The sequence below is a fragment of the Neomonachus schauinslandi genome, chromosome 2 (genome assembly GCF_002201575.2).
Source record: "Neomonachus schauinslandi chromosome 2, ASM220157v2, whole genome shotgun sequence".
NCBI lineage: Eukaryota > Metazoa > Chordata > Mammalia > Carnivora > Phocidae > Neomonachus > Neomonachus schauinslandi.
This window is the reverse complement of record NC_058404.1, coordinates 161,802,057-161,828,651: the sequence shown is the minus strand read 5'-3', so window position 1 is coordinate 161,828,651 and position 26,595 is coordinate 161,802,057. Positions and strand designations below refer to the sequence as shown.

Below are 26,595 nucleotides of genomic sequence, written 5' to 3'. Positions count from 1 at the left end.
GATGGAGCTAGAGAGTATTATGCTAAGCGAAGTAAGTCAGTCAAAGAAAGACAAATACCATATGATTTCACTCATATGTGGAATTTAAGAAACAAAACAAATTAACATAGGGGTAAGAAAGAGAGGGAAACAAACCAAGAAACAGACTTTTAACTATAGAGAACAAACTCAGGGCTGCTGGAGGGGACGTTGGAGGATGGTTTAAATAGGTGATGGATAGTAAGGAGAGCAGTTATTGTGATGAGCTCTGGGTGGTTTATGTAAGTGATGAATCACTAAATTCTACACCTGAAACTAACATTATGCTGTATGTTAACAAATTGGAATTTATTTTAAGATTTTATTTATTTATTTGTCAGAGAGGGGGAGAGAGAGAGAGAGCACAAGCAGGGGGAGTGGCAAGCAGAGGGAGAAGCAGGCTCCCCACAAAGCAGGGAGCCCAATGCGGGGCTCGATCCCAGGACCCCAGGATCATGACCTGAGCCAAAGGCAGACGCTTAAACTGACTGAGCCACCCAGGTGTCCCAACTAACTGGAATTTAAATAAAAACTTGAAAAGAAGGGCGCCTGGGTTGGCTCAGTTGGTTGGGCGACTGCCTTCGGCTCAGCTCATGGTTCTGGAGTCCCAGGATCGAGTCCCACATCGGGCTCCCTGCTCGGTGGGGAGTCTGCTTCTCCCTCTGACCCTCCCCCCTCTCATGCTCTCTCTCTCTATCTCATTCTCTCAAATAAATAAATAAAAAATCTTAAAAAAAAAAAACTATATCTTTGAATTATTTATACTATTATATATAATACAATAAGCTATGTAGAAATATAGAGAGGAAAATACAGTACTTTGGTTACTTGTAAAAAAAAAAGAGAGAGAGAGAATATGCAGATGGAACATAAGTACAGGAAAAGATGTTCAACATCATTAGCCATTAGGGGAAAGCAAATTAACATCACAAGTTATCTCTGAACAACTAGTCTTTTCCTTAGGATGGAATGTTCTAGACCCAGATATCCACAAGCTTATAATTTACTTCCCTGAAGTCTCTGTTTGAAAGACGTCTCAGAAAGACCTTTTCTATCCCCTCCACACACCTACTAACCACCCCAAATCCTTAGTCACTCTTGATTCCCTTACCTTGCTTTATTTGCTTCATAGCACTTATCCCTGGCTGACACTATATATCCACTTGTTTATCCATTTGTTGTCTCCCCCATTAGAAAAAATTCCATAATGGCAGAGATCTTGCCTTCATCAAGTGCCTGTCACACAGTAGTCAATTAATAAATATTGTGAATAAATTACAACACACATTTACATGCTTGGAGGGTTCCATGATGAACTTCCTGAATTTTCACCCAAATGAACTTCCTGGATTTCAGACATCTCCTGCCTTGGACCCCGAAAATGCCTTCTTTATTGCTAAAACCATCTCATTCTTCTTATTTTCTTCTTCCTAGAAGAAGGGCAACTAACCCTACCCTGTTGATCCCAGCCACCCTACCACCCATCACTATCCCAGTGTGACCTGGTTATTAGAAGACAGAAATAAAAGAAAAGAAAGGGGTCCTCAGGTGAGAATACCAGCTGGCAATAGAGAGGAGAGAAGCTGTAGCCAGAAGTGTGGGAAAGTCCTGCCATGCTACTGAATACACTCTAGTCTACATAACCTAAGATTTAGAAGCACCCTAATAAAGGTTGGTTAACTCAGGAGAAGTTAGATGTTTGGACTTGTTGACTTTTGCTTGGCAGTAAACATCAACCTAATCAGGAATTTGTCATTCAAATGTAATGAGTCTCTCCATTCCTCCTTCTTGGTTTTAGCTGACTTCAGAGAATTCTTAGCTTTTTCTAAAGGAGCCATAGTTTCCATTTAAATTATGGATCCCAAAGCCACAATGACCCAAAGTTCAGTGTTCTCACAACACAGAGACCACAAGCCACTTTAAATTTTTCAATATGAAAAAAATTCTGGGGATTGCCTGCACATTTCTTAAATAACAGATACCATGACAGAGTTGCAATATGTAAGCAATTATAGAAAAAGAATTTCTACCTTCAAACCTTCTTTTTTTAAATACACATTAAAAAAGAATTCCAAAAAAATATATAAAATATATAAAAATATAACTATTAAACATAATTCTTTATCAAGAAATATAACTTAAGGGCGCCTGGGTGGCTCAGTTGGTTAAGCGACTGCCTTCGGCTCAGGTCATGATCCTGGAGTCCCGGGATCGAGTCCCGCATCAGGCTCCCTGCTCGGCGGGGAGTCTGCTTCTCCCTCTGACCCTCCTCCCTCTCATGCTCTCTGTCTCTCATTCTCTCTGTCTCAAATAAATAAATAAAATCTTTAAAAAAAAAAAAAGAAATATAACTTAAATGTCTCTGGCATATTAAATTATTTAACTATTTCTTAGAAGATACATTTATCCCTTCATCTTCAGAAAAGAACCCTGCTTTATTTCACTCCCACCATCCACAAATTATTCACTAATTCTTTTTTCTAAATCTGTAACTGAGACCAGATGATCTTTAGAAGTCCCCAAAAAAGTTAAATATAGCAAGCTGTATGCTAAGAAGAGGTAGGCCTTCCTCCTATTCCATTTGCAATGTTACTTGAACAGTTTCTTGTGGTTTTTGCGGGGGGGGAGGGGATTGTTTCTTTGTTTTTAAAGTGGTATCCATGCCCAATGTGGGGCTTGAATTCACGACACTGAGATCAAGAGTCGGATGCTCTACCAACTGAGCCAGCCAGGCATCCCGAATAGTTTTTTTAAATATCAGTTTAGTTTATCTTTTGGTATCATATCAGGAGGAGATGCCCATAGTCTGTATCAGTGCCAAGGTCATTCACAACACTGCTATGTGATAACACACCCTCTAGTGTGCTGGCTCTTCACCTCAAGCTCAACATTAAATACACTTTACATAATGTTCACATACAAGTTCAGTCATTCTATCTGTAGGTAAATTTAAAATCAGACTAGTACCTCTGACTCTGCTCTAAGAAAAATTACCTTTATTCCCTCTGAAAATGTTGTCTCTAATAATAATATTTAATTGGTACTTGGAAACTAAGGAAAGAGGAGAAAAATGTATGGCTATTAAGAAGTGATTTAACAATTTTTGACTTAAAGGGTCTAGTTAGTGACTTTGATATACATCAATTATCAGGTTACTCGACATTGTGAAATTCAACAACAAATTGGCTCATCATTGTTTAGGTTGAAACCACTGTGGCATTTGTCTCTTTTCCATAAGATCTACCCCATTTATTTCATTGTTGTATAGTCTAGGAAAAAAAAACCCACCTCCAAAATAAAAACTAACAAGAAAACTGGACTTAAATATTGCTTTTTATAAACTAGGATACCCACTATTTCTGAATTATGATTTATTTATACATTCATTCAAGTAAGCATGTATCAGAGTCATGATATAGCGGAAAAGAAATTTGCCCTGGAATTAAAAAATAATTTGTTAAATGACCCAATTCAATCACTTAGGGAAAGTTTGGCTAAGGGCAAGTTACTTAAGTACATTTTAAAATACTTCGCATAATGCCTAACAAAATTCAGGCACTCCGTGTTACCTTCCTTCCTTCTCACTGACCTAGACAATGAGGTAAATTTGGAGTAAAGTACAAAGAAGAAACTTAAAGGAAGAAGTAAGATAGATTAGATAGATATCAATCAACAATACTAGACAGTGGCTTAAGTGCTAAAGTGAAGTAGATAAGGCTTTTCATGGATTGACATAATCATTTTTAAACTTGGTCTCAATCTATTATTAAGGCTTATTCAAGCATTTATTCATTGTTTTATTCAATTTAATAACACCTCTTAAGAGTTCCAGGCACAGGGTGCCTGGGTGGCTCAGATGGTTAAGCGTCTGCCTTTGGCTCAGGTCATGATCCCAGGATCCTGGGATCGAGTCCCGCATTGGGCTCCCTGCTCCTTGGGGAGCCTGCTTCTCCCTCTGTCTCTGCCTCTCTCTCTCTGTCTCTCATGAATAAATGAATAAAATCTTTAAAAAAAAAAAGTTCCAGGCACAGTTACTACCTTCAAGGAATTTACAATCTACTAGAGGAGACAGAACATGAAACAAATAATTACAGTGCAGGGTTTGGGCATTTTTTTTAAAGATTTTATTTATTTGATAGAGAGAGCACAAGCAGGGGGAGCAGCAGGCAGAGGGAAAGGGAGAAGCAGACTCCCTGCTGAGCAGGGAGCCCAATGCAGGGCTCCATCTTAGGACCCTGGGATCATGACCTGAGCCAAGGGCAGACACTTAACCAACTGAGCCACCCAGGCGCCCCAGGTTTTGGCATTTTAATAAGAAGTTTTAAAGGAAAGGATGGTTCATTGAAGAGGGAAGACAATGTAGAGGGAGAAAAGCATTGCAGAGATTCCAAAATAAGAGACAACTACTTTCCTTCCCAGGAGCACAGAATCCCATCTTAAGTTAGCTTAAGAAGGAAACAGTGATTTTATTTAAATCTAATCTCTATTTATTTTTAATAGGAAATACATTCACAGGATTGGAAATTCAAAGCACACAAACTGGTATACGGAGTAGAACATGTCCCTCCTTCCTCCGTCTTTATTCATTTCACTAACTTCTCAGTGTACCCCCAGACTGCAACATCCCTCTACAGAGGAAGCCAATATCACCAGTTCCCTATACATTTTTTCAGATATATATATGTAAAATATATATATGGATATTTCCAGTGTATCAAAAGCAAATGTGTGTATTTCACCCTTTTGTACAAATAGGCATGTTATACCCCACTTTTTTCATTTAAAATATGTCATCAATCTCACTGCTTATCAGTATATAAACAACTTCATTCTTCATTCTATTTCAATAGATATTTGAAATTTCATCACATTAGTGTAACACAATTTACTGAACTGACACTGCAGTTATTTCCATTTGCAATTACAAATTAGTGATGAATGAATATATCATTCTACATGTGTGCAGAATACATCCATGAAAGAAGTCCCACAAGTAGAATCGCCTGGCCAATTTTGCTCTGTTTTGCTAACATAATGGGAGCATTTCATATATTCAATAATTAGAATCCAGACATCTGCAAACTAATCTCTCCTATGCTCGGGTTTGGTTTCACCCTCTCTTAATTCAGCAGCCTCATTCCACACACGGATCCTGCCCTTATCACTCAACAAATATCCCTTGAGTGCCAGGTATCGTTCTAGGCACTGGGGACATCACAGTGAATAAAACAGACAAATCTCCCTCCTCTGAGGGAACTTTCTAGCGGAGAGTTTTCTCTATTGCCCCCTAGGAAAGGAAGACACAAAAATAGAACAACATAGAGGCGCCTGGGTGGCTCAGTAAGTTAAGCAATCTGCCTTCGGCTCAGGTCATGATCTCAGCGTCCTGGGATTTGAGCCCCGCATCAGGCTCCCTGCTCAGCCCCCTCCTTCCCACCCATGCTCTCTCTCACTATCTCTGTCTCTCTCAATAAATAAATAAAACATTAAAAAAAATACAATATAAATAAGTATATTAGAGAGTGCTAAAGAGAAAAACAATAAAACAGGGGAATGAAATAGGAAGGGCTAGAAGTGCTAAGATGGAAGAAAGACCTGAAGGCATATGGGGAGCTTTGGGAGAAGTGGGCACGTGGGTGCTGGGTTCAGCCAGAGTCAGGGGCAGCAAGCCAGACGTAGCAAATGCAGCCGGGGCATTAGGTGTAGGGCACTTGAGGAACTGAAAGAGTAATAGATTAGAGAGAGTGGAGCTGGAGCAGAGAATAGAAACCCATTTCAACAGAAGGAACACATAAGAACAGAAAAGATTCTGCTTCCTTCTTGAACACAAGATTCCACGTAATCCAGGGACCAATGGACAAGGACTGGAAAGCCAAGTTATAATTCATTTAAAGTCATCAATTTCTCATTTGCATTGGCAGTAACTTTAACTGCTAGGATTATGCACAGCCTTTTATAAAAATTATATTAGCAGTAAATTTTGATTATCAAGGATTATACCATAGTTAGAGACTTGCTTTCTAAAGATTATCCCATTGCAGGCACATTGCTTATTGCCAAGCACCCATCTGTTTTCATTTTAGTACTAATTTTTTTATCCTCATACTGCTTTCCCTGAGAAGTTTTGGGGGGGTGGTGTAGGAGGTAGTAGTGGTTGTTATTATCTTGATGGAAGTACAGTTTATACTACAAAAGCTGTAATTCATTTCAATTCCCCTTTTACAGAGAAATTGATTGGCACAATTCTCAGTATTCCAAGCAATTGTAAAGAAACTACCTAATTTTTCTCTTTATTGCTTTAAACCTTTATTTGTTTGTCACCTTCTCACCACCTATCTCTCTACCTTTTGCAACCTGACTCCTATTCCTCCTATGTCACCAAACCTGCTCTCATGAAAGTTTTCTTTGTTCAGATCCTTCTAGAACTCATCACTGCCTTTGACATTTATGACCAGGCCCTCATACTTGGATGGCTCTCAAAACTCATATTCTATGACAATACTCATTCACAGTCAAAGGAGAGGAAAAGGCACCCAATGAAAATAAAGACTGGAGGATTAATATATATTACATATATATTACATATATATATTACATACATATATATATGAAAAATTTTTATTTTAAAAACCAAGAGCCTTAGAAGTCATTTAGGCCAACGCCTTCATTTTATAGATGAAATAATGAGGTACAGAAAATATATCAGTTAGGATGCCTTTGGCTGCAAGTTACAGAAAACAGAGGCTCGATTTGGCTTAAACAATAGGGACTATGCTCTCTATGGGGTCCAGGCACATTATGCCATCACAGCTCTCCTCTGTGGCACCTGTGGCCGTCCCACCTTCCACATGTCAGCTTCAACTTCAGGTTGTAAGCAGAATCCCGCAGCACTTTCAGGACTTAATCAGAGTCCTGGGAGTTGAGGGAGGAGGGGGAGGAAGAGGGAAATGCACGTCTCTTTCTTGAGTCTCTTTTCAGAAGCAAAGAAACCTGATCAAGAAGCCCTAAGAAGACCTTCTCTCTTGTCACCTCCCCATTTCTAAAGCCATCACTGACAAGAGAAATGGGATTCTAAGGCTTGTTTCATTCAAGCCTCGGACTAAGCTTGGGGTAGAATGAGTGCTGGAGAGTCCAAGTTAAATAAATTGGTCATAATCAAAATATAACTTGTAGATATAAGAGATTCTTTACATTTGTCCTACTACACTTGTCAGAATTTGCTTGGTCCCTGCTCATTAGTGCTGGATTCAACTCTTCTCTCTCCTTGCAAACTTCTCTGGGGTGCTCACTTGGTTTTTTTGTAATTATCTTAGGCCTCTCAGGAGGCAGCATAGAATGATGGTAAGCACTGACTTTAGAGCTAAACTCCTGGGGTTCAAGTACAGGCCCCACCACTTCTAACTGTGTGTGCCACTTTAGGCATGTCATTCAATCTCCTTCCTCATCTATAAAAGGGGATGGTAATAGAACCCACTCCACAGAGAGGTTGTGAGAATTAAAAAAGTCACTAAATATAAAATGATCAGAATGCCTATTACACAGTAAGTCCTATACAAGTATGTGCTATTATTAAAAGGCATCCACTGCTTCTGCCTGCCCAGCAGCCCTTCCTCCTTCTTTTGATAAATGTTTCCATTTTCCTTTGAAGAACTACCCCTCCACCAGGCCATACAATCATGGCGCAATTCTCAACCAGTATGAACTGCTCTCAATCCCCACTGGGCAGAGGGTGGATGGAGCACAAGGCCCAAGTGGGGCCAATCTCACATTTTCCCTTAGAATCTGAAGCTTAAACAGAGTGACCATGACCAAAAACAGGTAAAATTCAGTCTCTCTGATGTCAAGGCCTTGAAGAGGCTTTTCCTAAATTCTAGACCCCTGGAACTGTGTTGTCCTTTCCAAAATCTGATTAGGAGTTCTTCCTTTAAAAAAAAAAAAAAAAGTTCTTCTTTTGATTGTGTTAGCTATCCAGTCCCTTTAATAAACTCCTATACAAAATTGATTTGTGTTGCCAGTGTAACTGCTATGTTGAATGAATAGTACTCTCGAAATTAAATCATCAAGTAACTTCATTTTTGTCTGTCTCTTTAAATCTATTCATGAGCCTAGCTCCTCTCTGGCCCCTGCATAGATAGCACAGAAGTTAAGACCGTAGCTCTGAAGTCAAACTCTGGGCTCAAATTCTAGCTCTACCTCCTGCTACCTGTGTTACTTAAGGTCTCTTTGCCTCAGTTTCCTTACTGGTAAAATGGGGGAATAACAACACCTACCTCATTAGGTTATCATAAAACTTAAACGACTTCCCAAATGTAAAATGCCCGGAAACGTGCTTGGCACCTGGTAAGTCCTGAAAAACATTACTGCTGATGGCACTGGGGGTCCAGTGAGGTGGTCTTTCTTCCTCATACCCCATCCTATCAGGCCCTGATCATTCTTGTTTCCATACCTATGCTCATGTTAGCCCTTTTCTTTTTCTAAATTCTTCAAGACATAATTAAGTCAAGCATCACCACTTCCACAAGGCCCACATTGATCTACAAAGGCCATGTGGACCAGATACTTTGTAGAATTTATAATCTGTAACAGACACCTGAGTCTTGAGTCCATGTAATTTCTATTGTGTTTTACTTGAACCCGTGTGTAAAAAGGACTACCCCAATAAGAAAAGTAGTCGCTGAAGGCAAAAATGATACTTTTTATTATTTTATGTCCTTCATACTACTTAGTCCAGAGAAGCTCATAGTAAGTCCTTGATAAGTAACTTTTGAATGGCCCTCTGAACAGCTACAAATATCTCCAATTACAATTACTTCTGGGTTTGTATAGCTGCAAGCTCAAGGCCTATGTTTTAGTATATGTGCTACCAAAGTGAGCACATGACCTATGTTTTTACTGTGTGTAAAAGTATGCAAAAAAGAAAGGGTGCAGAACTTTCCATTTTCATCCCACACTGGCCCATACACCCCGGGCATGCAATAAATGTTATGAACTACCTAAAAAAAAAAAAAAAAAAGCTGAAAAATTCAAGAGATGAAAACTAATTCCAGATATTTTAGGAAATTCCAAATATATCTGTTACTATTAAGATTTGAAACTATAATTGAAAAGATCCTGTTTTGTTTAAAAATTAAAAACAGAGAGATAAGGGAAACAGATACTCAGATACTTTTTCACCTTTTTTTTTCCTCATAAGAATTACTGATGAAGGACAAAGTAGAGGAGATAACTACTGCTAGCTTTTTATTGTCATGGTTCTGGAGAAATGTTTTTCTATTTTTGAAACTCTGAATAACATGAAGTATACCATCTTCTTTTTCTGACTTCTCTAAGCATGTGAATAGTATATACAGAAATAAAAACTTCTCTCATTGATGTCCCAGAGCATATTGTTTACATTCAGAAAGATGGCACTGGTTCATAGCTTTGTGGGCGATTATTTAGTCATGTGAAAAAGCCCACTGGGAAAAAGAAATTGAGTAAGCCTGGATTCCATGTGAAACCATCTGTGGAATGGAGATGTATAAATTGACCCACTTAATCGATCCTCAGAACAAACTTATATTACATCTAAATGACATCTCTATAAATGACACTTCCATACTTTTTGGCTTATTGTTGTTTAATGGGTATCATTATTTCAAAGTAAGGGGGGAAAATGCTTTTTTCTAAATGTTATCCACTGTGAATTTTTCAACCAGGCCAACTCTTCATTGCTTCCTTCCTACAGAAATAGTTGGCCTCAGAGAAAAAGAAAAGAGGGAGAAGGATGAGAGAAGAAAAAGAACCTGTATATCTTACTTGGATTGTGCAAGACAGCCTGGTGCAACCATACTCTGATTTTTCTCCTCATTCTGGAGTGCCGTAAGCTCCACCATGTTAACCATCACGTCGTTGGTGTGGCCTGGAAGCTGGGGAAGCACTGAAATGATCTTCTCTACCAAGTTGTCTCCGTGATGTCCAACTGCTCCTGTTTAAGCAGAAAAGATAATATAAACTCAAAAAATGGGAGGAAAAAAAATCTGGATTAATGTTTTATAATGGCCCTTCTATCAAGAGTAATATATATATTTCATTTCTGTCATATAAATCAATAACACAAGCCTAGCATTTTGCCTTCTGTAATAACACTAATCAAGCTCACAATTACTTAGTCAACCTATGCCTTGTGCATTGACTTAATGCTCTATGAGGGCAGATGCTGTGTCTGCTCTAGTTACTACTATATTCCTAGCACCTAGCACAGTGCCTATATATGGTAGGTATCAATAAAAATTTAATATATAAATAAATAATCAGCATATAGTCAGCCAGGAAAATAGTGTCATTGGAAGACACTATTGTAAGATTTTACAGCCAAACTTTATTTTACTGATGAAGTCATTAAGACCCAGAAGGGCTTAGAGACCTGACCCAAGATTAGCAAATCTCCCCTCTGCTAGAACCTTATCTTCAAAATGGCAACTGTTTATCTAGTTCACCCTGAACCCAGCATGTCTAGAAGGCAACTTGGCAGCTAGCAGACCCTCACTAAATATTTGTTAGATTATGGGAAAACTAAATGAATGAATGATAACAGCTTGTAATGATAGAAACATTTACAGAGTACTTTCTGTGTACCAGGCACTGTTTTAGGTACTTCACATGTATTAACTCTTTTAATAACAAATGACTTAGAACCTCAAACTGAGATTCAAGATTAATGACACAGTGTAATATGTTTTCCATGAAACCAAGTTATCTTTCCAAAAGCCATCATTGCTTGGAAGACCTCCTTCCAACAATGGGTGGGACTTGGCACATCTTGTTTTGATCCCACCACTCTAAATCAATCAACCTTTTGTTTCCTGATGTCTCTCTGTCTCTAGCTGTTGTTTTTGCCATGTCACATAATTGGACAGAACTAGGTACAAAACACCAAATCAGGACTCCAAGGAATCCTTGTCACCGCCACCACCATCTTCATCACAATAGCTAACATTTATTGAAAGCTTGTGATGAAGCAGGTATTATGTTTCATATTGCACATTTATTATCCACTTAATTCTTACAACAACCCTAATAGATGGGTATTATTATGCTCACTTGGAGTAGAAGATTCAGTTTAAGTAACTTGCTCAGGATTGCATAACTTTGTAAATTACAGAGCAAGAATTCAAACTCAAAAGGCAGAAACTGCCAAAACCACACTATTAACAACAACAACATAAATCAGGCCCATTAGAGTGACTTAAGACAGAGCCAACAGGGCCACCTGGGTGGCTCAGTCAGTTAAGTGTCTGCTATCAGCTCAGGTCATGATCTCAGGGTCCTGAGATGGAGTCCCACATCAGGCTCCCTGCTCAGTGGGGAGTCTGCTTCTCTCTCTGCCCCCTCCCCCATGCGTGCTCGTTCTCTCTCTCTCACAAAAATAAAATATTTAAAAATTAATTAATTAATTATAAAAAAAAAAGAGCCAACATGAGTGCATCTAAGATGACTTCTATTACAAAGCTGTAATCATCAAGACAGCATGGTACTGGCACAAAAACAGACACATAGATCAATGGAATAGAATAGAGAGCCCAGAAATGGACCCTCAACTCTATGGTCAAGTAATCTTCAATAAAGCAGGAAAGAATGTCCAATGGAAAAAAGACAGTCTCTTCAACAAATGGTGGGATAATTGGACAGCCACATGCAGAAGAATGAAACTGGACCATTTCCTTACACCACACACAAAAATAGACTCAAAATGGTTGAAAGACCTCAATGTGAGACAGGAGTCCATCAAAATCCTAAAGGAGAACACAGGCAGCAACCTCTTCGACCTCAGTCGCAGCAACTTCTTCCTAGAAACATCGCCAAAGGCAAGGGAAGCAAGGGCAAAAATGAACTATTGGGACTTCATCAAGATAAAAAGCTTTTGCACAGCAAAAGAAACAGTCAACAAAACCAAAAGACAACCAAGAGAATGGGAGAAGATATTTACAAATGACAGATCAGATAAAGGGCTAGTATCCAAAATCTATAAAGAACTTATCAAACTCAACACCCAAAGAACAAATGATCCAATCAAGAAATGGGCAAAAGACATGAACAGACATTTTTCCAAAGAAGACATCCAAATGGCCAACAGACATATGAAAAAGTGCTCAACATTGCTCGGCATCAGGGAAATCCAAATCAAAACCTCAGTGAGATACCACCTCACACCAGTCAGAATGGCTAAAATTAACAAGTCAGGAAACGACAGATGTTGGCGGGGATGCGGAGAAAGGGGAACCCTCCTACATTGTTGGTGGGAATGCAAGCTGGTGCAGCCACTCTGGAACAGTATGGAGGTTCCTCAAAAAGTTGAAAATAGAGCTACCATACGATCCAGCAATTGCACTACTGGGTATTTACCCCAAAGATACAAATGTAGTCATACGAAGGGGTACGTGCACCCCAATGTTTATAGCAGCAATGTCCACAATAGCCAAACTATAGAAAGAGCCAAGATGTCCATCGACAGATGAATGGATAAAGAAGATGTGATACACACACACACACACACACACACACACACACACACAGGAATATTATGCAGCCATCAAAAGGAATGAGATCTTGCCATTTGCAATGACGTGGATAGAACTGGAGGGTCTTATGCTGAGCGAAATAAGTCAATCAGAGAAAGACATGTATCATATGATCTCACTGATATGAGGAATTCTTAATCTGAGGAAACAAACTGAGGGTTGCTGGAGTGGTGGGGGTGGGAGGGATGGGGTGGCTGGGTGATAGACACTGGGGAGGGTATGTGCTATGGTGAGCACTGTGAATTGTGTAAGACTGATGAATCACAGACCTGTACCTCTGAAACAAATAATACATTATATGTTAAAAAAAAAAAAAAAAGATAGTAGGAAGGAAGAAATGAATGGGGGGAAATTGGTGGGGGAGATGAACCACGAGAGACTATGGACTCTGAGAAACAAACTGAGGGTTCTAGAGGGGAAGGGGTGGGGGGATAGGCTAGCCTGGTGATGGGTATTAAAGAGGGCACGTATTGAATGGAGCACTGGGTGTTATACACAAACAATGAATCATGGAACACTACATCAAAAATTAACGATGTAAGATATGGTGATTAACATAACATAATAAAATTTAAAAAAAAGATGATTCTAATGATAAAGATGAAAGAGTTCTTGTACCACTAGTAGAATATTCATTTATTAGGCCTGGAAGGAACCACATCTTATTTCTGCTGTGTATGGTTTATGGTTGTCTCTTCAGCACTCAGACTTGTAAGCTACTCTTCAAATACTTGCTGAATGAAAGCCTAGTGACTGTAAGTATCCTGAGACCCAAATGGGGGTCAGAAGTCCCTAAGGGAATTATATCTTTAGGCTTGGAATGGAGATACTGGGATTACCTCATAGCATCATGAATTTCTCTCTCCACCAGTTCCTTCATCACTCACTAAAAATTTTCATAAATATCCACTCATCACTAAAATAATGTTTCTTTGAACTTGGTGCGCAAATTCTGAAACCCTTCTTAGTTTTCGACTGCTATTTTTTGACACATGGTACATACAAGTGGTCTATAAATGTTACCATTCTTCCCTAACTTCTTTAGCCCCTACAGTCTGGCTGCTTCTCACTCCTCCCCCTATGCCAAAGTCAGGCGTCCTTCTTATGTTCCAGTTCATTAAACTCTCTGCAAATTATTGAATAATCCAGTCCTCCTGAAACTTTCCCAATATGAGAAGTCAAAACATAGCATACTTATTTTTTCTTACGGTTTAAACCTGATAGTTATTTCTATAGAACCAAAGTATCATTCATATGCTTAAAATATTATGTACTAATATCCTAAATGTTCAAAGGTAGGGAAAAATTTTTTTTCCAATTATGGTATATTTATTGAAGCAGTTCTCAAATTGTGATTTTCATTTTCTTCTAATTATTTATAGCCTCTAAACACCCTATGATGAACATACATTCCTATTGTAATAAGAATAAAAAATACGTCATACACACACAAAATATCCCAACATTTTAACGAGGGTTTTCTTTGGATAGTAGAATATTTTGGTTGATATAAACTCTACACAAACTCCATTTTTTCCCAGTATTTTCTAGAAGAAGTACATGACACTTACCTAATTGGAAAAATAATTAACATTCCATCAGGAACTGTTTCTAATATTATATCAGAGAATTAACAAAATGCCAAATTTATATGAACACAATTATTCAACTTCTTAGATTTAGTCTAAAGGATATGTATATCTAACATGTTTGCTAATGACAGATAAAGCAGGTATGGGCTTTCAAACTAAGTGTCCTGCTCTTCTGAAAACAATTTCTCCCATCTCTGGCTTTAGAGGGTTCAATATTCATTTTTTAAATTTAATTAGCACCATTTATAGGACTCAAACATAGACTAAGAATTTGTGGTCTCTCAATGTCACAATAACTTCAGATTTTTTTATGAAATGAATAAAATGATGAAATTTGTATCACATTTAAATTTCCAGGGGGTTAATTTTTCCTTTATTACAGAAATTTTAAAATATTACTTGAAAAGTTTAAGAGTGGAAGTTAGCCAGAACTGTTATCTTGGCCAACAGCAATGTGATCTAGTACAGTCAGAGAATGGTTTATTTCCCAATGCTTTCTTTTCCAAGGGGGGTGTAGGAAAAAGAAATTGGAGACGTGGGTCCTAGTGGTCCCATCCTCCACTAGTTCCTTGTGTGATCTGAGATAACTTCCATAAATGTGGTGCTATTTTACCAAGTTAAAAACTCAGAGTTGGTCCAAATGACACCTAAATATCTCTGAACCTCAAGATTTGAAATCCTGGGGTTTTTTTATTTTTTTTAAAGGTTTTATGTAGTTATTTGACAGAGAGAGAGAGATAGCGAGAGCAGGAACACAAGCAGGGGGAATGGGAGAGGGACAAGCAGGCTTCCTGCCGAGCAGGGAGCCTGATGTGGGGCTCAATCCCAGGACCCTGAGATCATGACCTGAGCTGAAGGCAGATGCTTAATGACTAAGCCACCCAGGCGCCCCAAGATCTGAAATCCTAAGTCAATTGCTTCAAGAGCTAAACTTGTTTAGTTAACAGTATGAGAAAAGTACCAATCCTGCAATACTTTGTGGATCATATGTGAATGTATATGCTAGTATCATTATCATAAGGCAGATAACATCTTCCCTTGCCTCTACTCACATAGCATAAGTGAGAAGCAAGAATTTAGGAGCCCTCATTAATACTGTATGTTAACTATACTGAAATTAAAATAAATATACATATATATATGAAAAAAAAGGATATGGGTTAGGATGGCAGAGCAGTAGGGGACCCTATGATTGCCTCATCCCTTGAACATAGCTAGATAAATATCAAATCATTCCAAACACCCAAGAAATAGATTGGAATGCTGAGAGAACAAACTGCAGAACTAGAGGGAGAATAGAAGCCACAACATAGAAGGTAGGAGCTGCAGAAATGTGATTCTGGGGAGAAAAGAATCACGCATGCTGTGGAGAGGAGGGAGCCTTGATCTCAGAGAGAGAGAGAGAGAAATAGAAAGCATTGTGCAAGGGATTGCACAAAAGAAACATTTCCCCAAAACCATTGACTGGGAAAACTAGAGCAGCTGATTATTGCAAGTTTTTAACAAGCAGTGGAGCTCAAAGTCTGAAGTTTTAGAAGTCCGTGCCACTGCCAGGTGGATTCTGGGGGGCATCACAGTGCTCCTGTGGGGAAGGAGGGCGGAGGCCCAGGAGCAGACAGTGTGGTTTGAGGATCCCCTGGGTTGCACCGGGAGATACGGTTCCCCTTCTTGGAGTGCATTTGGGAGAGGTGACATGGCTTCTCAGGGGACAAAAGAGCTGACAGGTGTCAACATGCTGCCCTATTCATTAGCATAGGAACAGAAACACCTACTGAAGGCAGCAAAACTTGGTGCCAACTTTTTGCTGCACTTTATCATAAACTCTGAGCCCCTGTGTGATCGTGTGAATGCTTTTTCGGGACAAACTGGCACCAGCTGCAGCACAGCAAGACCCTCCCGCAGAGGATCAGCACGGGTCCACACCACAGTGGGTCTCTAAAATTTGAAGTTTTGAAACCCAGCCACGTGCCTGAGCTAAAACACAGGAGTACTGCACTGACTAGCAGAGAGACAGCTCAGACACAAGCAGGGTGAAGTCAGGGATCTGACAGGAGCCAGGGATACAAGAGTGGAGATTGTTTGCTCTTCTGTGAGGGCATCCTGAACAGTGGTGGGCACGAACTCCCTGCTCTGGGGATGAAAGAGCTGTGCATCTCCATTTTCCTCCCCACCCACCAGCACTGACAGACCTCATGAGCAACACAGTGCCCCTGGTGGAGGCTGGAGCCACTCACACCAAGCCCCACCCCCCTGTGCTCTGCAGGGGCATCTTTACTAGAGCAAGTCAGCTTGAGAACCAGCACAGGACGCCCTTCTCCAGAAGACCAGCACAAACCCCTTGCATGCAACAAGTCCACTGATCATAGAGTACTGCAAAGCTTCAGTTCTAGTGGAAATAGGACTAGGCTTATTTTAACAAGCGGACCAAAGCACACCTAGTTAAAATGCCACACACTGGACAAGGTCCAAACACTGCCCAATGTAGGCAAGGAGAAACCCTGCGGAGGACTTATCTAAGGGAAAGAGCAGGCAAAATACAACAGCAGAGTGCACATTTGAAACACTTCCCAAAGCACCAGGCCCTGGGCAGTATGGGACCTCCTCTTAATATAGCCATTACTCTCAGCAGCAGGAACTATAACAGGCTTTCCTAACACACACACACACACAAAACAGTGACCTAGAAAAAATGATAAGATGGAGAAATTCACCCCTAAAAAAAAAAGAACAAGAAGAGGTCATGGCCAGGGATCTAATCAAAACAGATATAAGTAATATGCCTGAACCAGATTTTAAAACAACAATCATAAGTATGCTAGCTGGCCTTGAGAAACCATAGAAGACACACTAGAAAATACCCTAGAGACAAAAGAAATAAAAACTAGTCAGGCCAAAATAAAAAATGCTATAACCAAGATGCAAAACTGACTAGATATGACAACAAGGATGAATGAAGCAGAGGAATGAATCAGTGATACAGAAGATAAAATTATGGACTATAATGAAGCTGACAAGAAGAGGGAAAGAAAAAGTGTTGGATCATGAACGTAGACTTTGGGAACTCAGTGACTCCATAAAGCATAATAACATTCATATCATTTAAGAGTCCCAGAAGGAGAAAAGAGGGAAAAGGGGCATAAGGTTAATTTGAGCAAATTATAGCTGAAAACTTCCCTAATCTGCAGAAGGAAAGACATCAAAGTCCAAGAGGCACAGAGAACTCCCACAAAAATCAACAACAGCCAGCCAAAACCAAGGCCTATTGTATTAAAATTTACAAAATACACAGACAAGGAAAGAATCCTGAAAGCAGCAAAGGAAAAATGAGATTATGAAGCAAGATCACAGCAGATCTCTCCATAGAAACTTGGCAGGCCAGAAGAGAGGGACATGATATATTCAATGTGCTGAATGGGAAAAGATGTGCAGCCAAGAATACTCTATCCAGCAAGGCTGTCATTCAAAATAGAAGGAAAGATAAAGAGTTTCCTAGACAAACAAAAACTAAAGGAGTTTGTAACCACTAAACCAGCCCTGCAAGAAATATTATTTCTTTGAGTGGCAAAGAAAAACCAAAAGCAACAAAGACTAGAAAAAGGAACAAAGGACATCACCAGAAACGTAAACTTTACAGGTAACACAATGGCACTACATTCATATCTATCAGTAATCCCTCTGAATGTAAGTGGACTAAATGCTCCAATCAAAAGACATAGGGTATCAGAATGGATAAAAAAAAAATAATAAGACCCATCCATATGCTGCCTACAGGAGGCTCATTTTAGACCTAAAGACACCTGCAGATTGAAAGTTAGGAGATGGAGAGCCATCTCTCAGGCTAACAGACATCAAAAGAAAGTCAGAGTACCTATACTTATATCAGACAAACTAGATTTTAAGCCAAAGGCTGTTACAAGAGAGGAAAAAGGGCACTATATCATAATTAAGGGGTCTATCCAACAAGAACATCTAACAATTGTAAATATTTATGTCCCCAAATTGGGAGCACCCAAATATATAAATCAATAAATAACAAAAAAAAAAAAGAAACTCACTGGTAATAATACAATAATAGTAAGGGACTTTAACATCCCACTTACAGCAGTGGACAGATCACCTAAGCAGAAGATCAAAAAGGAAACATCTGGTCCAGTGCTCTGAATGACGCACTGGACCAGATGGACTTAACAGATATATACAGAACATTTCACCATAAAGCAGCAGAATACACATTCTTTTCAAGTCGACATGGAACATGATCCAGAATAGATCACAAATCAGGCCTCAACAAGTACAAAAAGACTGAGATAATACCATGCATATTTTAGACCACAACAGTATGAAACTTGAAGTCAACCACACACACATACACAAAAATTTGGAAAGACCACAAATACATGGAGTTAAAGAACACCCTACTAAAGAATAAATGGGTTAACCAGGAAATTAAAGAAGAAATTTAAAAATACATGGAAGCAAATGAAAATGAAAACATGACAGCCCAAAAGTTTTGGGATGCAGCAAAGGCAGTCCTAAGAGGGAAGTATATAGCAATACAAGCCTACCTCAAGAAACAAGAACAGCCTCAAAGACACAACCTAACCTTACACCTAAAGGAGCTAGAAAAGGAACAACAAATAAAGGCTAAAACCAGCAGCAGAAGAGAAATAATAAAGATTAGAGCAGAAATAAATGATATAGAAACAAACAAACAAAAAACAACAGTAGAACAGATGAAACTAAGATGGAAGAATTAATAGAAATGGATGAAAGACCTCAATGTGAGACAGGAATCCATTAAAATCCTAGAGAACATAGGCAGTAACCACTTTGACATCGGCCACAGCAACTTCTTTCAAGATACATCTCCAAAAGCTAGTGAAACAAAAGCAAAATGAACTTTTGGGACTTCATCAAGATAAAAAGCTTCTGCACAGCAAAGGAAACAGTCAACAAAACAAAGAGGCAACCCACAGAATGGGAGAAGATATCTGCAAAGGACACTACAGAGAAAGGGCTGGTATCCAAGATCTATAATGCACTTCTCAAACTCAACACCCAAAAAATAAATAATCAAGTCAAAAAATGGGCAGAAGATATGAAAAGACACTTCTCTGAAGAAGACATACAAATGGCTAACAGACACATGAAAAGGTATTCATCATCATTAGCCATCAGGGAAATTCAAATCTAAACCACATTGAGATACCACCTTACACCAGTTAGAATGGCAAAAATGGACAGGGAAAGAAACAACAAATGTTGGAGAGGTTGTGGAGAAAGGGGAACCCTCTTACACTGTTGATGGGAATGCAAGTTGGTACAGCCACTTTGGAAAACAGTGTGGAGGTGCCTCAAAAAATTAAAAATAGAGCTACCCTATGACCCAGCAATTGCACTACTGGGTATTTACCCCAAAGACACAGATGTAGTGAAAAGAAGGGCCATATGCACCCCAATGTTCATAGCAGCAATTTCCGCAATAGCCAAACTGTGGAAAGAGCCGAGATGCCATTCAACAGACGAGTGGATAAAGAAGATGTGGTCCATATCTACAATGGAATATTACTCAGCCATCAGGAAGGATGAATACCCAACTTTTACATCAACATGGTTGGGACTGGAGGAGATTATGCTAAGTGAAATAAGTCAAGCAGAGAAAGTCAATTATCATATGGTTTCACTTATTCATGGAACATAAAGAATAGCATGGAGGACATTAGGAGAAGGAAGGGAAAAATGAACGGGAGGGAAATTGGAGGGAGAGATGAACCATGAGAGACTATAGACTCTGAGAAACAAACAGGGTTTTAGAGGGGAGGGCGGAGGGGGTATTGGTTAGCCCGGTGATGGGTATTAAGGAGGGCACGTACTGCATGGAGCACTGGGTGTTATATGAAAACAATGGATTGTGGATCACCACATCAAAAACTAATGATGTATTGTATGGTGGCTAACATAACATAATAAAATTAAAAAAAAAAAAAACTTCACATAAAAAAAATAAAATAAAATTGATAAACTCCTAGCCAGACTTATCATAAAGAAAAGAGAAAGGACCCAAATAAATAAAATCATCAATGAAAGAGGAGAGATCACAACCAATACCACAGAAACACAAACAATTATAGGAGAATATTATGAAAAATTATATGCCAACAAATAATCTCAGCAATCTGGAAGAAATAGATAAATTCCTAGAAACATACAAACTGCCAAAGCTGAAACAGGAAAAAATAAAAAATTTGAACAGACCCATACACAGCAAAGAATTGAATCCATCAAAAATCTCCCAAAAAACAAAAGTCTAGGGCCAGATGGCTTCCCATGGGTATTCTATCAGACATTTAAAGAAGAGTTAATACCTATTCTTGTCAAACTATTTCAAAAAACAGAAATGGAAGGAAAACTTCCAAACTCATTCTATGAAGCCAGCATTACCTTGATTCCAAAACCAGACAACAACCCCATTAAACAGGACAATTACAGGCCAATATCCCTAATGAACATGGATATAAAAATTCTCAACAACATAGTAGCAAATCAAGTCCAACAGTACATTAAAAGAATTATTCACCATGATCAAGTGGGATTTACTCCTGGGCTGCAGGGGTGGTTCAATATCCACAAATCAATCAATGTGATACACCACATCAATAAAAGAAAGGATAAGAACCATATGATCCTCTCAATAGATGCAGGGAAAGCATTTGACAAAATACAGCATCCATTCTTGATAAAAACCCTCAACAAAATAGGGATAGAGGGAACATACCTCATCATCATAAAGGCCATACCTACAGCTAATATCATCCTCAATGGGGAAAAACTGAGAGCTTTTTCTCTTCAGTCAGGAACAAGACAGGGATGTCCATTCTCACCATTGTTACTTAACACAGTACTGGAAGTTCTAGCCTCACCAATCAGACAACAAAAAGAAATAAATGGCATCCAAATCGGCAAGGAAGAAGTGAAACTTCACTATTTGCAGATGACATGACACTGTATGTAGAAAAGCCAAAAGACTTCACCAAAAAATTGCTAAGCCTAATACATGAATTCAGTGAAGTTGCAGGATACAAAATCAATGTACAGAGACCTGCTGTGTTTCGATACACCAATAATGAAGCAGCAGAAAGAGAAATCAAGGAGTCAATCCCGTTTACAATTCCACCAAAAACCATAAGATACCTAGGAATAAACCTAACCAACGAGGTAAGGGACACCTGGGTGGATCAGTCGGTTAAGCGTCTGCTTTTGGCTGGGGTCGTGATCCCAGGGTCCTGGGATCAAGGCCCTATGTCAGGCTCCCTGCTCAACGGGGAGCCTGCTTCTCCCTCCTTTCTGCTGCTCCCGCTGCTTGTGCTCTCTTGCTCTCTCTTTCTCAAATAAATGAATAAAATCTTTAAAAAAAAGAAGTAAAAGATCTGTACTCTGAAAACTACAGACCATTTATGAAAGAAATTGAAGATGACACAAAGAAATGGAAAAACATTCCATGCTCATGGACTGGAAGAACAAATACTATTAAAATGGTCTATACTACCCAAAGCAATCTACACATTTAATGCAATACCTATCAAAATACAATCAGCATTTTTCACAGAGCTAGAACAAACAATCCTAAAATTTGCATGGAACCATGAAAGACCTCGAATAGCCAAAGTAATGTTGAAAAAGAAAAAGCTGGAGACATCACAATTCCGGACTTCAACCTGTAGTCATCAAGACAATATGGTACTGCCACAAAAACAGACATATAGATCAATGGAACAGAACAGAAAACCCAGAAATGGACCCAGAACTATATGGTCAACTGATCTTCAGCAAAGCAGGAAAGAATATCCAATGGAAAAAGGACAGTCTCTTCAACAAATGGTGTTGGGAAGACTGGACAGCAACATGCAGAAGAATATAGCTGGACCACTTTCTAACACCAAACACAAAAATAAGTTCAAAATGGGTGAAAGACCTAAATATGAGATAGGAAACCATAAAATCCTAGAGGAAGGGTATCTGGGTGGCTTAGTCAACTAAGCATCTGACTCCTGATTTCCGCTCAGGTCATAATCTCAGGGTCCTGAGATTGAGTCCCACATTGGGCGCCATGCTAAGCATGGAGCCTGCTTAAGATTCTCTCTCTCTCTCTCTCTCTGCCCCTCCCCATTGCTTGCATGTGCAAGCTCATTCTCTCTCTCAAAAGAAAAAAAATCCTAGAGGAGAACACAGGCAGCAACCTCTTTGACCACAGCCATAGCAAATTCTTACTAGAACTATTGGGACTTCATCAAAATAAAAAGCTTCTGCACAGTGAAGGAAACAATCAGCAAAACTAAAAGGCAACCTACAGAATGGGAGAAGATATTTGCAAATGACATATCTGATAAAAGGTTAGTATCCAAAATCTATAAAGAACTTATCAAACACAACACCAAAAAAAAATAAATAATCCAGTTAAGAAATGGTCAGAGGATATGAAGAGACATTTTTCCAAAGAAGACTTACAGTTGGCTAACAGACACATGAAAAGATGCTCAACATCACTCATCATCAGGGAAATACAGATCAAATACACATCAAAACCAGATATCATCTCATACCTGTCAGAATGGCTAGACTTAACAACACAGGAAACAACAGGTGCCAGTGAGGATGTGAAGAAAGGGGAACCCTCCTACACTGTTGGCAGGAATGCAAGCTGGTGCAGCCACCCCAGAAAACAGTATGGAGGTTCCTCAAAAGGTAAAAACAGAACGACCCTATGACCCAGCAATTGTACTACGAGGTATTTACCCAAAGGATACAAAAATACAGATTCGAAGAGGCACATGCACCCCAATGTTTATAGCAGCATTATCAATAATAGCCAAACTATGGAAAGAGCTTAAATGTCCATCAACAGATAAATGGATTAAGAAGATGTGGTGTATATATACAATGGAATATTACATAGCCATCAAAAAGAATGAAATCTTGCCTTTTACAATGATGTGGATCAAGCTACAGTGTATTATGCTAAGCGAAATAAGTGAGTCAGAGAAAGACAAATACCATATGATTTCACTCATATGCAGAATGTAAGAAACAAACAGATGAATTTAGAGGAAGGGAAAAAGAGGAGGTGGGGGAAGCAAACCATAAGAGACTCAACTATGGAGAATAAACTGAAGGTTGATGGAGGGAGGTACGTAGGGGACGGGATAAATGGATGATGGGGATTAAGGGCACTTGTTGCAATGAGCACTGGGAATTATATATAAGTGATAAATCACTAAATTCTATACCTGAAACTGATTTTACCATATATGGTAACTAACTAGAATTTAAATAAAAACTTGAAAAGAGGGGCCCTGGGTGGCTCAGTCGGTTAAGCATCTGCCTTCTGCTCAGGTCATGATCCCAGGTCCTGGGATCGAGCCCCGTGTCAGGCTCTCTGCTCAGAGGGGAGTCTGCTTCTCCCTCTGTGCTTGCTCTCTCTCTCTCTCTCAAATAAATAAATAAAATCTTAAAAAAAAAAAAAAACTTGTAAAGAAAAAAAATTAGGAGCCCTCACAAGAACTTACTCACACCGCAGTATGGCTAAAAAGATAGAAATGCAACAATAGCATTTTCTACATTTCACAGACAATATTTTTGGGTTGTGTATATTGTCTCTGTGTTGAGATAGAGCTACTGGACTCCCGGAATTAGTATATTCAAAAATCACTTCCTTTCTGATTCCCCATTATTCATTCTCAAGTATCTGTGATTGTCTTTCATTAGTTTGAGATGTTTCAGTATTTGATTATATTTCTGTCTTGTAGAACAGGATATTTATTATTCCTAATGTTCCCTTCTATGTAGAGGGACAACAATTAGTACAACACTCTTGAAATTGCTTTACCTCCTTCAATCAATCACTTTTACCCTGGACTATCAGGTTCTGCTCTACTTACTCTTCCTAATATAGGTTCTGCCCTTGGGAAGGCGGGGGAAAGACTTGCTCTGGTTCAATCTTCCTGCTGTGTGGGTAAACCTTTCTACTCTGGGATTTGGTATTAGGAAGCTCACTTGTCCATAGATATAAGCCACATTCCTTAATTGTTCACTGTATCTATAATATAACAAGTATTTTGGCCTCCACCTGACAACTTTTTATCTCATATTCAGTTGATTCAGACTTTGGATGGGGAAAGGAGTGTTAGTTATTAGATCTCTAATACTACTCTTACTAGTACTACTAACACTACTATTTCTAAAACCACCTATGGCTGCCTCACATCAGTCAAATCTAGTACAAAGGGTGTATATTAGATACTGCATACTAGTAAAAAGCTTGCTTAAGAATGCCATTTACCAGATAGGACTTTGCAGGGGAAGCTATTGGGGGTAGGATAATAATAAGGCACTACATTTACAAGTTTACTCAATAAATACCTTTCCCCACACAGAAATGTTAGATAAGAGAACCACGTAACACTCATTATATTGCTCCTAACTTGAATCTACTCCTACCTTTCCTGTCACAGGGCACAGATTCTGAAATTGCCCAAGCTAGAACACTTGGCATGTCTTCTCTTAATCCTCTACCATTGTATCAGTCACCACTCTGTTAATTCTCTCACCTAAATACTCAACTACTCCTTTCTTCACTCTTTCTATTATTGACTCAATTTAAACTCACATCATTTCTCACCTAGATATTATAGTAGCCTTCCAATCAATCTCCACAAGCCTTGATTGTGGATGTTGTTTTACAACTGTATGTTTTTTGACAAAATTATGCACTAAAAATGATGAATATTACTATATGTAAATTACGCTTTAATAAACTGGACTACAGGGAACAAAAGCAAGCAGAACAACAACAACAAAAAAACCCACCCCACCAGAGTCTGACTCACTTCTCAGGTTACACTTTGGAATCAATACATCTATTCACCACAATGTCCGCAAGAGAACTCATTCAACAGGAAATGTGTACATGCACTTTGCCTCACTAAAACTTTGTTAAGATTCCTCACTGAGCATGAAATTTAAGGCTTTTGTAATATGGCCCCAACCTCCTTCCTCATCATCCCCATCAGGCTTCCTCATCTCTTACCATTCCTTCATGCATTCCAACCCTCATGCACCTTAAGCCCTAATAAAAAATGATCTAAAAAAGAATTCCCAGAACAACCTGTGCTCCTTCTTACATCTTTGCACATGTGGGGAGCTTTTAAAAGAATTCTGATTCTAGCCTCTGCCCAGACCCATTTTTAAGAATCAGACTTTCTGGGGTGGTTCGAATATGAAACGAGGTTGAGAACCACTGGTCTAGAAATGGTCACCCCTTAAAGGAGAATTTTGTACCTAAACCCTATGAAGGCACATATCATTCATACTATAATTTGCTGAGCTTTGTGCTTCTTCATTTGACTCTGAGTTCCTCATGGACAAGAGCCTTGACTGCGTTTTACATCAACACTTCTCAAACTTTACTGTATATGCAAGTCACCTAAAGATTCATTAAAATACAGATTCTGATCCATAAGTCTGTGGTGAGGCCTGAGATTCTGCATTTTTAATTAGCTTCAGCTGAGCTAAGGCTTCCAGTCCCCAGGATACACTGAGTAGTGAGGCATTATGTCACTATCACCTAGCACAGAACCTGCATATAAAAGTTGCTCAAAAAACATTTATGAAATGAATAGGTATCATCCATACCATTCTTCACACTTTCCTAAATAACCAAAATTGTAGTAATCTTGCAGGAGCAGATAGGAGGAATCTCGCTTATTCTGCCTTTTTTTTTTTCTCTAGGTATGACAGAATATAGTTCCTGACAAATGGTTAATTCTAACCAACTCTCATTTCCTTTAGTGGCAGGTAAGAGATCAGGTAAGAGAATTCTTCTGGGTTATATGTATGGAAAATCATTCTCGTATTTATACTCTTAGTCTTATACTTAGGGAGAAAACATATTTGAAGTAATAAAACTTAAGTAATTTTATTATTTTTTATTATGTTATGTTAGTCACCATACAGTACTTCGTTATTGATGTACTGTTCCATGATTCATTGTTTGCGTATAACACCCAGTGCTCATTGCCTCCTTAATATCCATCACCGGGCTCACCCAGCTCCCTACCCCCCTCCCCTTGGAAACCCTCAGTTTGTTTCCCAGAGTCCATAGTTTCTCATACTTCGGCTCCCTCTCTGATTCCTCCCCTTCATTTTTCCCTTCCTTCTCCTAATGTCCTCAATGCTATTCCTTATGTTCCACATATAAGTTAAACCATATGATAATTTTCATTTTAAATGCATACCATTAATTAACAAAAGTAAGAAACATTTCTCGGTGCATTTTACATACCAGGCACTGTTTCAGGAGCTAGATGTGTTAACTTATGTTACACTCTCAACAGCCCTGTGAATAGGTATCTTGATTTTACAGATCAGGA

At 38.9% G+C, this 26,595-nt stretch overlaps 1 protein-coding gene across 1 annotated transcript in view; it reads right to left on the bottom strand.

Moving 5' to 3' along the window:
- SCFD2 (sec1 family domain containing 2) overlaps positions 1-26,595 on the bottom strand; it is a 438,974-nt gene that overhangs the window by 405,873 nt on the left and 6,506 nt on the right. The window contains exon 2 of the mRNA XM_021701578.1: positions 9,817-9,985. Coding sequence (XP_021557253.1) covers positions 9,817-9,985 — 169 coding nt within the window. The remainder of the gene's footprint in view (positions 1-9,816; positions 9,986-26,595) is intronic.